We start from the raw sequence: 15,418 nt of genomic DNA, 5'->3' as shown, positions 1-15,418 counted from the left end.
CATTCCTGCTTGTCAACTACCCTGGAAGTCACCAGCCCGAGGGGGTGGATGTGAGGGGGGGACCCCAGTGCTGAGTTCACTTGGACCACACGAACACTGCTGCAAATAAACACTATTTTCTGTGCTGATTTCACTTGGCTTTACTTTGAAATGACGACTCTGCTCATGCTGCCACGTGGCTGAGGGAACCAGGATCTCTCCCATGGCCTTTCCTCCTCCACAACCACTTAGTTCACTGCAGCCAAGTGTGCTCTGAGAACAGCCTCTTCCAAACCAAGACTTTCATATTAAAATAGTTTATTAATCTGTTACTAAAATAACATTTTTTTTCCCCCACCCCACAGAGCTCTAAAGTGCATTATTTATACTCAGGTTGCACTACAAAAATAACATGCTTTGTAAGGACAGGACAGCTTTCCTCCTGTATTGTCTGCTTTCCCTGGCAGCAGTCTCATCCTGGTTTCTGCTTCTCCAAAACATGTCCTAAACTCCCTGTCAGGTAAGAGTGAGTTAAAAGGGAAGGAAACTAAGCCTGGGACAGCCTGGCAGCTTTTGTCAAAGGGTTAAATGCTCTGAACTGGGATTTTAAATGGGAGTTTCATGAGTTTGGAGGTGGTGGGATCAATGATGCTGTTACACACCTGGCAGGTTTGGGGGGTAGGGAGATCTGTGGGTACTTTTACCTTAAAAACCTTAAAAGGGGAAAAGTGAATCTTTGAACTGCTCAGCAGCTCCAGGCACTGCACTTGCCCCTGCAGCACACAGAGGCCTCGAGTGATTCTTGACACGTTTATCAGTGACATGACCAGTGATGAATTGTGAAAGTTCCCTTACCTAGACTTTAGAAACTGAAGATTTTGGCAAACTTCCTGTACAAATTCTTCCCAAATTGGCACAGCTGGTGTCTCCTGGCTCTGCCTGATGACCTTTTCTACCCACAGTTCTGAGGACAAGCTCCTTCCACTGAAATGTCTAAGGACAGTTGTGCTTTCCTAGGGCTCCTGTTGGCTGAGGTGTTTCCTGAGTCCTTCTCCTTCAAGTAAGTCAGTTTTGCTCCTCTTGATCCACTCCTATTCACCTGTAATCCCAAACACTTCCCACTCGTACAAAACTCACCCCAGGAAAGGCAGCTGAAAGTAAACATGCAAAGTGCCACAGACACAGAAATGGGAGGGGAGAGATGCCTTTGGGCTGGAGTTCAGCCTCCTTCCTGCTCAGTACCTTGTGACTGACACCACAGTGTCTGATGGACACAGCTGGGAGAGTGCTGTTCCTACAGGAATGCGTTTTGGAGCTACGGGGAACAGGCAACACAAAACCAACTCAGTTTAGACTTTGCTGAGATCAGACAGTAGAGCTGACTGCCTTGGGTGAAGGGCTGTGATTGAAGCAGCTCCTCAAAGCTTAATTTGAAGGAGCAATTCAATTTTAGTTCATCTTTTTTGAGCCCTCTGACATCTCTCCTCACCTCCTTCCAGTGCACAGCCTCCATCCCCAGTTCCTTTTGGCATCACGTATATAAATAAATTATATTAATTTAATCAAATGTAAGACACTTTAAATAAAGGAAACGCTCAAGCCACACCTCCTGTCCAGTCCTTTCCCAGCAGGAACACTGAGCAGCTTGGAATTCTGCTTTCCCACAGCTTCACCAGCTCCTGAGATTGCCCCAAACCCTCAAGTCTTGACGGGGATGGTTTGTTTGCAGCCGGCAGCACCTCCCGCCTCGGGCAGGCCCACGGAGTACTCGGTGGTGGCGATGAGCAGCATGTCCAGCGTGGTCTCGGTGCACTTGGCGATGAAGCGGATGAAGGGCCGCACGTCGCCCTCGTTGGCCACCTCCAGCACGTGGTAATACTCTGCCCGCTGCTCCTTGCGGATGGTGATGGGCGGGTACCCCGCCTGCATCAGGATCAGGTTCATCAGCAGCCGCGAGGTGCGGCCGTTGCCGTCCACGAAGGGGTGGATGTAAACCAGCTTGTAGTGCGCCAGCGCCGCGAACTCCACGGGGTGCAGGCTCATGGCGTCCTCCGAGTTCATCCACTGCACGAACTCCTCCATCTGCTTCTCCACGTCCTGCGGGTGGGGCGGGATGTGGTGGCCCACGAAGACCTGCGTGGCGCGGAACCGCCCGGCCTCCACGGGGTCGGCGTAGCCCAGCACGCGCCGGTGGATGTCCAGGATGTCCCTGCTGGTGACGGAGCCGATGCGCGACACCAGCGTGGTGTTGACGAACTTGAGGGCCGCGTGCATCCCGATCACCTCGTTCTGCTCCGCCAGGCTCTTCCCGGGAACGGCGTACCTGGTCTCGATGATGTGCCGGATCTCGGAGAGCGTCAGCGTGTTCCCCTCGATGGCCACCGTGTGGTAGATGTGGTGGTAGTAGGATTCCTCCATCACCCGCCGCAGGGCGGAATTCCCTTTGGGAATGGCCATCACCTTCTTGACCTTGCTGTCGATGATGCTGAAATACCTCTGGTCGATCTCCTCCACCAAGGGCAGCGTCCGGCCCCGGTTGCTCAGAGCCTTCTCGTTGTGGGGGGAGATGGTCAGAGCTTTGGAGTACAGGTAGTCAGCCTGGAGGATGTCTTTTTCCTCCTCAGAAAAGATCCCAAACTCGTTCAGGGCATCCACGTAATCCGGGTCCATTTTGAGGGCGTACAGGAAGAGTTTGTGGGCCTTCTCCCGCTTCCCTTGGCGCTTCATCTCCAGGGCTTGATTCAGAGCTGCTCTGGCTTCCAACTTCACCTCTGGAATGAAACAATAACAGATAAAGGGTGGTGAGTTTTACTGGAAACCTCTGGAAGTCTGTATTCCATGATGCTTGTGTCTCCCTTCCAACTCAGAATATTCTATGGCTGTCACCGGTCACTGATAGAAAAATTAAACAAAACCAGTCTTGAGGAACTGGAACAGAATTCACGTTCCAGCTTTTTCCAGGTTACAATCCCAGAGGTTTATGCCACGTTTCCAGGCTGAGTATGAGGCAGCAGAGCCATTCCTGGCAGGAAGTGTGGGCAGGCAGGACCTGTGGGCAGCAGGCTCAAGGTGGCTGCAGGTGACCAAACTGCTTCACGTGGGAGGAAACTGTTTTAAACACGTTTTCTTGGCATTCTTTTAGGTGAAATTGTAATGTTAACATTATTATGTTGGCTGCCAACAGCACTTCTGTTTTTCCACTGAACTATCCAACATTTTCCCAGCAGTAAGAGCTTTAATGCAAACAAAGATACAGTGCTGGAATCATAATAATTCCTTTAACTGTTTTCCAAATTTATGTCCTGGCTGATACAGGCCATGGCCACAGCCTGACTTTGCCTGAAAGGCTGTTCTGTGCCAGCCAGGATTTTGGGATTAACGCTGTGTTGCCCAGATTTCTGTGCATTAAACCACCTCTCTGTGTTCCAGTTACCTCCACAGAAGTTACTAGTACTGAAAACACGAGGAAAAACTTGGGAGAGACGGAGTGATGCCAGCACAGGGCCCTGGAATGCAGTCAAGGAGCTGGTGAGGGCCTGCCTAACCTCAGGGGCATTTGCAGCCAGTGTTAATTGCAATTAATTGCAGTTGGCTGCCATCAGGGTACAGAGTCACTGTCACCAGGGGTACAGGACATGGTCAGGAAAAGGCGGTGAAGATCTCTGGGTGGGTGTCGGGGTTGGAAGAGCTCTCTGGAAATCTCCCACTCCAATCCCCTGCCAAGGCAGGGTCACCTGGAGCAGGAAGGCGTCCAGGTGGGTTTGGAATGTCTCCCTGGGCAGCTGTCCCAGTGCCCTGCCACCCTCATGGAAAGAAGTTCCTCCTTATGTTGAGGTGGATCTTGTGTTTTAGTTTATTGCTCCTTGTCACTGAGCACCACTGACCAGAGCCTGGCACCATCCTCTGACACCCCTTGGAGATGTTTGTATGGATTGATGACATTCCCTCTCAGCCTTCCCTTCTCCTGACTGACCAGGCCCAGCTCCCGCAGCCTCTGCCCATCACAGAGATGCTCCAGAGCCCAAATCATCTCTGTGGCCTCTGCTGGACCCTCCCCAGCAGCCCCTTGACCCGAGGAACTCGTCTGTGCCCACCCAGGACCCTCTCACCTGGGGAGGCTTTTCCCTTCAGCACCAGCAGCTCCAGCCCCTTGGAGGTGACGCTCAGCTCCGTGCTCTGTCCTGTGAGCCTGCTGATTCCCGAGGAGCCCAGCTTGCTCTTGAGGAAGGACAGGCCCTTGAGCACAGCGTGGCACTGGTTGTCCAGCGGCAGCAGCAGCATCACCAGGGAGCTGAGGAGCAGCACGAGCACGGCCGCCCACCGGACACGGAGCCACAGGGACACCCACTGGAGCTCGGGATCGGTCGCCATCGCCACCAGATTCATCCTGCTTCCAGCACGGACACCTGGAGCATCTCCTGTGCCACTGCACCCACCTGGGAACGCACAGCTTTAGCCAGAGCTCCGTGTCATGGGTAGGAGTGGGTTTGGGTGAACGTGCTCTGGGTTTGTCACAGCTATTGGGGGTTGTTGTGCCGGGCATCCCCTTCCCTGCCACCGCCGAGCACCGGCTGGGATCTGCTATGCGCTCCTGTGGCAGCAGCAGCAGCAGGAGGAGCCATGGATGCCCACGAACATCCATGGATACCCAGGAGCAGCGTGGGCACCAGGCTCTGCCCGGCTCCGGGGGATCACGGAGCTTCCCGTCTCCTCGCCACCCTCCTCCAGGCTTGTGAACCCCCAGAGGTTCCTGCCCCGCTCTGGAATCCCTCCCCATCCTCCGCTTCTCCTTCAGCCACCGCTCCCTCCCCAGCGCTCCTTCCTCGAGCCTGAATCCCGGCCAGAATCCACCCCAGCACCCCGGGTCCCCCCGGTTCCTCTCTGCCCGGTGCCCCCCAGATCCCCTCTGCTCAAGACCCGGTTTTGTCCCGGTTCCCGGCCGGGTTTCCCCGCGTCCCCCTGCCCTGTTCCCCCGCCGCTGTCTCGGGGTCCCCCCGGCTCCCCCCTCACCTTTGCCGCCTCCCAGAGCTGCCCGCTGCCGGCTCCCGCAGCCCCGCCCCCGGGCCCGCCCCCGCGCGCTGCCATTGGCTGAGCCGCTCCCCAGCTCCTCTTCCATTGGCTATCTCAGCGGACGCGTCTCTCGCGCTGCTCCCCTCCCTTTCCTGCACTCGCTTCCGCCCCGGGCGCGGGAGAGGCTCGTGGAGGATGAGCACTGGCGAGCGCGCACGTCAATCATCAGGAGAGCAGCCAATAAAAACGGAGGTTGGGGAGTGGGCGGGCACAGATGCCATATATGGGCATGGCGTTCTGTTGCTAGGCGATGGGAGCGGAGGCCCTCACAGAGGGTTTAATTTCATTGCGTTTAATTTATGGCTATTTCCATGGAAAATCACCTCCTTCTGTTGATACAGAGTTCCCGTCGCCTATCCGTGGTCCTTCTGGAAAAACACTCTTTATTTTTGGCCTTGGTGTTCCACACCTGTGCCTCTCTCCTCCGTTGGAGGCCAGGAGTAGGGAGAGATTGGAAAAAAGTTGAGGGAAAAGAGAATGTTTTAAGGAATTGCAGGTAAAGCCCTTAGAATCAGTACCTAGCAAGGTGAGAAGGTGTTTTTTTACCAGGTGCAAATCATCACCAGGAGGGAAAAATAACGTGGTTTGAATTCAGAAATGAATTCAGGGTATTTAAACTATATTTCAGAGGATGCTGAGGAGAGACCTCCACAGATGTGCCCAGCATCCCAATCCACGTTGGCTTCATGCTGTCCCCACTCCATCCTGCTTCCTCTGGGAATGGAGTTTTCCAGAGACAATCTGCCTTTTCGGGCTTGTTTTCAGCAGGAAAAGCAGGATCCGCTGTCTCGGAGCTGCTGTTGCCTCAGATGTTCATTGATTTGTTCTGTAATTGACAAAAGCAGCTGGATGAGCTTGGATCAGCCACCATCCCTGACAGGATCAGCTCTGGGATCTCTGCAGCACACGGAGCCCCAGGCCATCCCTGCAGCTCCAAACTGTCCTCCAGCCAGCAGGAGCTGCCAGAGCCTGGGAATGCCTGCAGAGAACTTTGGGGGAAAACGGGCTCTGAAAGGATGAGCAAATCCCTCTTCCCTCCAAGAGGAAACTTCTACACAAACACGTGTTTTCCTCACTGCCAGGGATCTGGCACCTAAAGCTAATTCTGGGATAATTACGGAGCAGGGATGAGTTTTCCCTTTAAAAACGGTGAGAAACACACATAGAATCTATTCCCTAATTAAATCTACTCCAGCAGAGAGGGACAACCAGGAATGCTTGGTGTCTCATCCCAGCTTTGATGCCTCTTGGAATGGACCAAGCTGATGTAGAAGCTGACGACGCCACATTATTCCTCGGGACACTGCGGATCCTTGGCATTCCCACAGCTCTTCCTCAGCATGGATCCGGGCCAGCTCAAGGATTTCCATCTATGGCTCTGTCAGGAACAGCAAAGGGAGATCCCAAAGGTGGGAAGGAGAAGAGCTGTGGAATGCCGGAGCTGCAGACTGAACTCGCGGACATCCTGGGAGTTCTTGACATGGCTGTGCCAAAGGGATCCTTAGAGGAATTTGCATTTGGAGCAGCGTTCCAGAAGGATCCTGGAAGCTTTAGGGTGAGGCTGGGGTTTATTCCTCTCTACCCGAGGGCGAATCCGATGGATTTGGGAGCGGCCGGGTCACTGCAGCCGGCAGATGGCACTGACTCATCTCGCTGCTCCATGGAAACACCCCAGACTGCTGCATTCCCTCTCCAGGACCTTCTGCCTTTGGAAGCTGTGATGCTGGAAAACATATTTGGAGGTTGAGTAAGGCCCTGGCTTCCTTCTGGAACTGTTTGTGCTGGGATAAAATTCCCTTGTCTGCGTGCTCGGAGATTCCTGGGATCCTGGGTGTAGCAGCAGCTGGGGCACAGAGCCTGTGTTTCCCAAAGCTTGCAGAGTGACTGTGAGGCTGATCCTGGGGATAAACTTCCCTGGCACGGTTTTGGAAGATGTGATCAGGCAGATACATCAGTGTTGTTTCCTTCAGGCCAGGCTGGAGCGAGCTGGGGTAGGGAAGGTGCCCTGTCCCTGTCAGGGAATGAGACCATCTGGAAGGTCCCTTCCCACTCCAACCATGCCGTGATTCCGTGATGTTTCCCAGGTGCCAGAGGAGCTGTGGGATCAGGGTGGACGCTCCTCCTGCCACAGCCACGCATCTCCCCGTGTGATGAACTCTCCAACAGCTCCAATTCCACCCGTCTCCCATCTCCAGGGCTCCGATGTAGGACAGGGAGGGCTAAAACGGGCAGGAGGGTGGGAGTGCTGTGGGAGCAGATTACAAAAGGAGCTATTTTTCCTTTAAGCTTCTCAGCTCGCCCCCTGCTTAGGTCCTGACAGCTGTCAGAGCTCAGCAGGTGTCCCAGGGGGATTTGGGAGGGCACAGAAGCAGCTTGGCACACCCGGGGGTGGCACTGCTTGTGGATCCCCTGGTGCTGCCAGTGCCACCGGTGATGGGGACAGTGGTGGCCCTAAATTTTCTATGCTCAAAGATCCTCTTGGACAGCCTCAAGCTCTTCCCTGCTTGGATTTCACCTCAAACCCCACCTGTTTCCGTGTGGGAATGACTGGATCCTCCTGGGATTGTTTTTTATTTTTTCCATAATGATCAGCTCCAAGCTGGAGCCAGCAGGAAATTCCTGGTGGGCAGCAGTCCCTGTCCTGGGGGATCAGGATGTCCTGTGGAATGTCCTGGGTGCAGGGTGAGGCTGAGGAGAGGCCATCTGGGAATGCTCTGGGGACAGCCCTGCGCCGTGGAGGGACATTTGTCCGTAAAGGTGGCAGGAGACGGGATGATGCTCGGTCACCATGGCAACAGCAGTGCAGGGATGCTGGGGATGCAGCTGTGTCCTGGCAGAGGTGCTGGGGAGCTGCTGGAGGCCTCCTGTCCTGATCCCGGGCTGAATTCCAACATTTCAGACAGTGTGGGCAACCTGGGAGGGGCACTGCTCAACCAGGATGCCCCGAGCTGGATTTGAAAACAGGAATATTCTTGAAATTCAAGAGCTATTTATGCTCCTAAATCCCAGGAAGAGAAACAAGAGCTCTGGAGCAGAGGCCTGAGAAACCACCTGCCACTCACATTTTGCCTCTCCATGCATCTAAGTTTCCAAAGGCTCCTGGAGCCTGGGATATGCAAATGACTCTTGGCATGTGCTGATTGTGATAAATGGGAAGCAAAGCAGGTGGATGATCCTTTAGGAATCATAAAGCCCCTCTTGGGACACTGAGGAGATCTGGCCTTGGAATTCTGCACCACTCTTTCCTCAGCACGTACAGCTGGGAACAGGACAGGAATTGGAAGAAATGGATTTGCAAATGGAAGAAATGGATTTGCAAACCTGTGCTGTTCAGCAGAGCTCAGAGAGCCCCCTTGGAAATATGGAGGCAGAGCCTGTGTCATTCCCAGCTTTCCAGGGTGCTCTGTTCATTGTCCTGTGTGCTGCTGGATATAATGGATCCTTTGAAATTCCTCCAAATTAAAACCTCCCCTCTCCCCCTGTCAGCAGGGAACAGCCCCTGTTTGTGGAACTCCATGGTTATCACGTGCCTCCAGCACTCTGCAAAAACTTGGAGTTGGGAAATATTTCCCTTTTTAAGGCTGGATTTAGTTCCTTTGGAGCTGGAATGTTACATTCCCCCAGCTGGGCTTTGCTTTGGACAGGAAGAGGCTGAGCTGGAACAGGAGCTGGCTGTGAATCTCCCTGAGCACTGGGAGGGGGCAGTGCCAGGCTCCCTGTCCCTTCCCTGAAGGAATGCCACTGGCAGTTCCCTGCTTGCGTTTGGCAGCTGAACAGGAGCAGTGGGAATTTGGAAATAAACCCAGCAGAGAGGGGGGAACCCCAGGATCTCAAGCAAGCAAGAGAAATCTCACTTTCTCCTGCAATTTCAGAGGCCTGAGCCAGCAAACAAACAGTTATTTCCCTGTGCCTTCGCTGGGTAGATCCATAATTCCTGAGAGACAGGGGAGCAGTGCTCCAAACATGAGCTGCTGGCTGATGGATAGCTGGGATAATGGCACGGATAAATCAGGAGAGATCTGCTCCAGGGGTGCCTCCATCCCTGCTCCTGGGAGCCTTGGAAGTGCAGGGCTGAGGTCTGGAAAGGAAGGAGCAAAGCTGGGAAGTTGTGTTTCCTTGGTGTGAAATCTGTTGGGATACAGGAACTGGAATTTTGGCTGGGAATTGGGTGAGGCAATGCTGCTGAAGAGGAATCAAAAGGATTTGGTGTTTCTTTCCAGCATATTTTGGATTTCTCTATAATCCCAGGGCAGAGGGATTCAAATCCTGTTCTCCTCTTGGGAAGGAAGTTTCCCTTTCCTTCACCTCTCCCAAACTGGAGATAAATGAAATGATTCCAGGAGGCTGCTGGGGGTGGGAAGGGGCTCAGACCTCCCAGGGAATGGCTCCAGCTCCTGCCTCCAGCAGCCTGTGGCAATTTTAATTTCCATGGAAAACCTGCCCAAGTCTTCCCAGCTCAGCTGGCATTTTTCTGCTATCCCAGTGATGTTCAAATCAATTCTCTGTCTAATCAGCTTGTAAATATTATTCCAAGGGGCTTTTCCCCCCTCCTTTGTTTAGGTGTGTTAGGCTGTGGAAGGAGAAACACATTGGGAAAACCATGAAGGAAAAGCATCTGCTTCTCTCTTCCACTTCCAGCACAACCTGCTGCTGAAATGGGATAAAGACCCAGCTCTGGAACTGCTTTTTCTTGTGGGGAGGGAAGAGAGAGACTCTTGGAGGTGTTGAAATTGAGATTTCTCCGAAGGATTGGAGCACCAAATGTGTTGGGAATCAGAGGCAGAGGGTGGGAATGCATCCCTTGTGTCAGCAGGGAGGCTGTGGATGCACAGGGCAGGAATAGGAGGTGCATCAGCCTTGGGAAAGGTGTTTGAGGGTCACATTCCAGCAGGAATTAAGAGAGGTGTCCCAGCATCATCTGAGTGCCCTGTGCTTGGCATTCCTGAAGAATGGACCGGGATTCAGAGCCAGAGCACAAACCATCGGTGTCCTCCTGGAAAAGGCACCCAAATAAAGGCAGCTTTGACACCAACATTATTTTTTTGGCCAAGTTTGTGGAAAATCCATCAGGAATTTGCCTTTCACTGTGATTTTTTTATTGCATCTCTGGGGTCTGAGCAAGCTGTGCCCTCTCTCCAGGACCTGCCTGGGTGGGACAAGATCCAGGGAAAGCTGGAAACTTGGCAAACTCCTGTGGTAGAAAGTGAACCTGGGGTTGCTTTTTAAAGGCTGAGTGTAAACACATCCCAGGAACTGCCAGTCCATGGAAAACAGAGATAAGGGAGTCTCTGGGTGCCTCTCCTGCTTTCCCATATTTATTTGATAACTGGTGAATGCAGCAGATGCTGGTGGCTAAAAATAAACGAGGGAGCTGCTCCATGGGATCCTGGTTTGGAGGGGAACGGTCCTTAGTGCCAGCACGGGAATCCACATTCCCGGTTTTTAACGTGGAACGGGATTTGCAGCAGGATCTTATCCCAGGTCAGTGTGGGTGTGCCCCACCAGGCTGCTCTTACTGGTGTTACTGGTCCTGTTCTCGCTGGGGGTGGCTCCAGCGCTCCTTTTGGGATCCCTGTCCTGGGATTGCCGTGATCCCTCTTTCCGTGGCATCGTTTGGAGCAGCTCACGGAGCCCACCCAGCCCCAGCACCATCCTGGTACTGGTTTGTACTGGGAGCACTGGGAGGGGGCTGCTGGGGGTGGCTGTGGCTGTCTGGGATGGGGGAAAAGGGTGATCCATGAGCCTGGATATACCTGGGGGATTCATTTTCCCTGTGGGAGTGATCCGGATGTTGGAGACACCCAGGAATCCTCGGATCTGCCGGGATGGGTTCCTGACCCTCCACCCACGGTGCCAATTCCCACCCAACACAGATCCCTGGACAGAGCCAGGAGCTTCCTTCACATTTTTTATCAATTTCTTTCCCTCTTTCCATCCTGGAGCAGCTCTGGGCTCCATTTGGCAGCAGGACCTTGTGCTTTTCCTTGGCAAGGGACATAAATTTTCCCAAAGGGAAGGGGAAGGGGAATGCACTGCTGCCATAAATCCTGGGAATGCCAGGAGCCATGCCAAGAGCTCTCCCATGGCAAATCCACTGCCAGGGCTGTTCCCAGTCTGAGCCCAGGGGTCCTGAAGGAGGAGCTGCACTTTGGATTCAAGGATGTGCCAACATCTAATGAAGGAAGAGCCTCCAGGCTTCCATTAATTAACAAATTAGCTCATCAAGAGGCTCCCTAATTTGTCCGAATATAAAGCTGCCCTATTAATTAAACAAGAGGACAGATTTTAATTTGCCAGAGCGCACATTTAATTGATAAATGACTCGTTTAAATCCTTCATGGTGGAATTTTCTAGGAGCGAGGATGGGATATGAGCGCACGGGGCCCTCCGAGCATGGAGCTCCCGCACCCAGGATTTGAGAATCTCCAATATCCCATCACCTCTCTCTTAATTGACCCATCCACTAATTGGATCTGCTTACATCCAGCCTCTCATTCCTCTTCCCCTGAATCCCATTAGCTCCCTGTTTTCCGCAGGGGAATTGTTTTGCCGGAGCTCCTCGCTGGCAGTGCCGTGGATTTGCCAGGTTGGGAAGACGCCAGGCTGAGGGTGATGGATACCCTGGTGCATCCACATTCCAGGTGGGATATCCTGGGAAATGCTTCAGCTTTCCCTTGGGAATTGCAGCTCCTTGAAGGCAGCTTCTGCTGGAGTTGGAAGCAGCCGGAATTCTGTGGCCAGAATTAATTCCTGCACTTGAAGGCCGGGGATAAATCAGAGATCTCCTGACATTCCAGTGATCTCCACACAGAATTAATTCCTCAGGCATCCTCTCCCCAGCCAGATGTGCCAGGGAAGCCACATCCAGCCCTGGCACCCCAAATTCCCTTCTCCCAACCTGTTTTATCCCCAAAAATCTTCAGGGAGAGTGGGTGAATTATGTGAATCCTGCTAAAATTTTCCATTTATCCCTATTGATTTATAAGGTATTCCCAGTGTCTGGATCCTTCTGGTAGCAGCTGGATGGGAGGTCCATTCTCCATCAGCCAGGAACAATGCTGGGGACTTCCTGCACCTGCTCCAGCCCATGGATAACAGGGATTCCCTCTGCACTGTTCAGGGAATAAAAGTCAGGAATTCACTAGCGTTGCATGTCTTACGTGAAACAAGGATTGGAGGAAAATGGGAAATGCTGGAGCTGCCAATCCCTGCTGGAGGCTCCATCCTCATCCATGCCAGGGGTTTTCCCGCTCTGTCTTGGAATTCATTTATCATAAATTAATCTCTGACAATAAACCTGGAGATTTCCCACCTGGCAGATGCCTCTGCGAGTGAACATTAATTTTGGCACAGCTTTAAACAGGGACAGAAGTGGCAGGAGTGAGGGACTGTGCCAGTCCCAGATGGGAGCCGTGAATCACCTCTGGAATTTATGGAGATTTTAGTGAATCACCTCTGGAATTTATGGAGATTTTACGTGTCCAGGTAGGACTGGGATCTTCCAAAGGATAACAACCCCTCTTGGAGGGAAAATGAACAGAGAGTAAAGGCAGAGGTGGGTTTTCTCTCGTGGGGCTGGAGGAGAGGAATTCTGGGCTCCTTCCAGCCAGGAATTGGGAGCTGGAATATCCCCACGGTGTCACCAGCGTGGTTGGGAACTCGTGCATCCATTGCTCCTGGATAAACTCCAGTGATCTCCAGCTGCTCCTGAGGGATGTGTTGTGTGCCAGCCCTGGCCCTGGAGTGCCCACCTGGATCCCACCCATGGGTGAGCTGTGCTCCTGGGAACAAAGCTGAGGTTATTATTTCCCCCTGGAATTAAAAATCCATGATTTTATCATGCTGGTGTTCTGGGAGTGCTGGGATCCGGCTGCTTGCTGCCGTCCTGTCCCAATCCCAGCTTTCCCCAAATCCCTCACGGACAGGGATGCTCCTGCCTCTCCCTGCTGTGCAGTTTTATGGATCCCCCAATCCCATCCAGGTTAAATCAGGCTGTGAGGAACCTTAATTGAATCCTTAGGTTAAAGCCTTTCCATCCGACCTGGAGCATTAATCCCATAAAACATGACACGGAATGTTCCCATGGCTCCACAGCACAGCTTTCCCTCCCTTTGGGCTCTGCTGGTTTTGCTTTCCAAGGTAAATCCTGGATCTGGCTTCTATCAACAGCACCCTCTGGATAGATTCCTACATTTCTGGATCTATTTAAATAATTCTTAGATAACAGCTGGATTTTGGGGCTGGGCTCCTGTGTGGGAAAGGGTTTGAATCCAGCACGGGGCTGAGCTCTGGGTATTGGGATCAATGATCCAGATCCATCCAAGGAAGATGCGGTGGGGGACCCGCACATCTCCCTGGCACCAATGGGCAACTCCCTCATCCCAGAAATAATCCCAGCCTGGCAAAGGCTCAGGAGTAAAACATATTTTTCTGTTATTTTTACAAATTCCAAGGCAATTGGAGCCTAGGGAACCTGCACCAAAGCCATCCCCCCAGCCAAAAAAACCCCGAAAAAGGCATGGATTGCTCAGAGCTGGCAGGAATGCTGAACCTTCCCGCAAGGAGCTGCTTCCCAGCCCAGAGCTGGGCAGTCCTGTGCCCATCCCAGTGATGGGAAGCAGGATGGGACCATTGAAGTCACCTTCAAAAATCCGTGTCCCTGCAAAGCTCTGCTCCATGGAATGGTGAGTTCCCAGGTGTTGATTGCAAGGAGAACTGGGTTTATTAATTAAAAAAACATAAATAAAGGAGGTTTCCTTATGGGTGTTTGGGAATTTGGAGGAATCTATTGTTATAAAGTCCTTGTTGTTAAGACAAATCCAGCTGGTGTCTTGAAGAATTGGGAGCAGGAAAAGCACAGCCAGAGGATTTTAGGATGATGCTGAAGGAGTTCAGGGTGAAAGATGAGCCTGAATTCAGCTCCAGCAGATCCCAGCACACGGAATTGAAACCTGTTGGTATCTCCCGTTTTCCCGTGGGATGCTCAGCATCCAAAGCTGGAGCTCTGGAGGCAGTTCATTAATGGAATTTCTTATTCCAAGGCCAGGTTGGACAGGCCTTGGAGCACCCTGGTCTGTGGAAGGTGTCCCTGTCCATGGCAGGGAGTGGAATGGGATGAGTTTAAGGTTTTTCCAAACCAAACCATTCCAGGATTTGGTGCCACCTCTGCTCATAAATCCCTGGGCAGGTGCCATCCCCTCTGTCACCTGCTGAGGGGCTCCAAGGCAGGAACAAAGTGTCCATGCCTGGCAATTCCTCATCCCTGCTCCAGGAGCTGTCAGTGGCCTTTGACAGCTGCAGCAGGAATTGGAAATCAGGGATAAATCTCCCAACGTGGCGCTTCCATCACTGCCGGGGGCAGCTGTCACTGCGGGGTGGGGATGGGAGCAGGTGGGGGATGCCACGGATGGGGAAATCCATGGAACAGGGCCCAGCTGTGCCCTGGGAATGTTCCCATCAATCCTCCTCTGCCAAGGGTGGGGTTTGGGAGCCGAGCACTTGGAATTGTCCCCTGGCCCGTGGGTGTGCATCGCTGGGATCCAGCCCCTGGCACAGCTCTGAGGGAAGCACGTGGGAAAACGGGGGAAAAGGCACAGGATTGGAGGCAAAGAATTGTAGACACAGCTGCATTCCCTATGGAAAACCCCTCATCCCTTCCAGGATCCTCTCCCGCACTCCCAGACCCATCCCAGACCCTTCCACTTCTCCTCTCCCAGTCCCTTTCCTCACTCCCAGCAGTGCTTGGGCCGCTGTTGGAGGTTTTCTCCAAGATTCCCGCATTTTTGGAGCATCCTTTGTCTGGATCAGGTTCGGGCTGGGCTCTGGGAAGTTGTGGAGAGGGACCAGGATTTCAGGAATTATCGATTTCACCTGGCTGTGAGGGAGGAGAGTTCCCAAAACGGGAGGAGAAGGGGCTGGGTGGGTTCTGCTCCCATCCCACTGAAGCAGCTCCAGCAGCTCAGTCGGGTCATTCCCGATTTATCCCGTAATTCTCATCCTGAGGAGCGAAATCAGACACTGAGGAGGGGCTTCCCACCAGGGCTGGGTGTGAGGGGGGAGCAGAACCGGCCTGGTGCCAAATCCCAGCTCCCCGGGTTCCATCGCTGGCCAGGGCAGGTGCCCCTGTCAGCGGCAGGCTTGGCCCGTCCAGAGCTCGGCCAGGCTGGAGCTGTCCTGGAGCTGTTCCTGGAGCTGTTCTTGAGCTGTCCTGGAGCTGTTCCTGGAGCTGTTCTGGAGCTGTCCTGGAGCTGTTCCTGGAGCTGTTCTTGAGCTGTCCTGGAGCTGTTCCTGGAGCTGTTCTTGAGCTGTCCTGGAGCTGTTCCTGGAGCTGTTCTTGAGCTGTTCCTGGAGCTGTTCCTGGAGCTGTTCT

At 53.2% G+C, this 15,418-nt stretch overlaps 1 protein-coding gene and 1 long non-coding RNA gene across 2 annotated transcripts; one reads left to right on the top strand and one right to left on the bottom strand.

The window, feature by feature from the left end:
• Positions 1 to 280: 280 nt before the first annotated feature.
• On the bottom strand, positions 281 to 5,031 carry FICD (FIC domain protein adenylyltransferase). Its single transcript, XM_015643554.3, has 3 exons — positions 4,990 to 5,031; positions 4,089 to 4,415; positions 281 to 2,750 (listed from the first exon to the last, which is right to left on the bottom strand). Exons 2-3 carry the CDS (start codon positions 4,363 to 4,365, stop codon positions 1,678 to 1,680), a joined length of 1,350 nt encoding a protein of 449 aa, XP_015499040.1. The 5' UTR covers positions 4,366 to 4,415; positions 4,990 to 5,031; the 3' UTR covers positions 281 to 1,677.
• A 54-nt stretch (positions 5,032 to 5,085) lies between these two features.
• On the top strand, positions 5,086 to 12,365 carry LOC117245198. Its single transcript, XR_004499583.1, has 3 exons — positions 5,086 to 10,530; positions 11,586 to 11,690; positions 12,036 to 12,365. It is a non-coding gene; the product is annotated as an uncharacterized LOC117245198 (long non-coding RNA).
• Positions 12,366 to 15,418: the final 3,053 nt, after the last annotated feature.

This window comes from Parus major, chromosome 15 (assembly GCF_001522545.3).
Source record: "Parus major isolate Abel chromosome 15, Parus_major1.1, whole genome shotgun sequence".
Taxonomy (NCBI): Eukaryota; Metazoa; Chordata; class Aves; order Passeriformes; family Paridae; genus Parus; species Parus major.
Note: the sequence above shows the minus strand (reverse complement) of the source record. Positions and strands in the feature narration are given on the sequence as shown.

Excerpts from the sequence above, each read along its gene's own strand:
- FICD (XM_015643554.3), bottom strand. The coding sequence starts at position 4,365 with ATGAATCTGGTGGCGATGGCGACCGATCCCGAGCTCCAGTGGGTGTCC. Across the intron at positions 2,751-4,088 it reads GAAGGGAAAAGCCTCCCCAG|AGGTGAAGTTGGAAGCCAGA; the intron begins GTGAGAGGGTCC and ends GTTTCATTCCAG.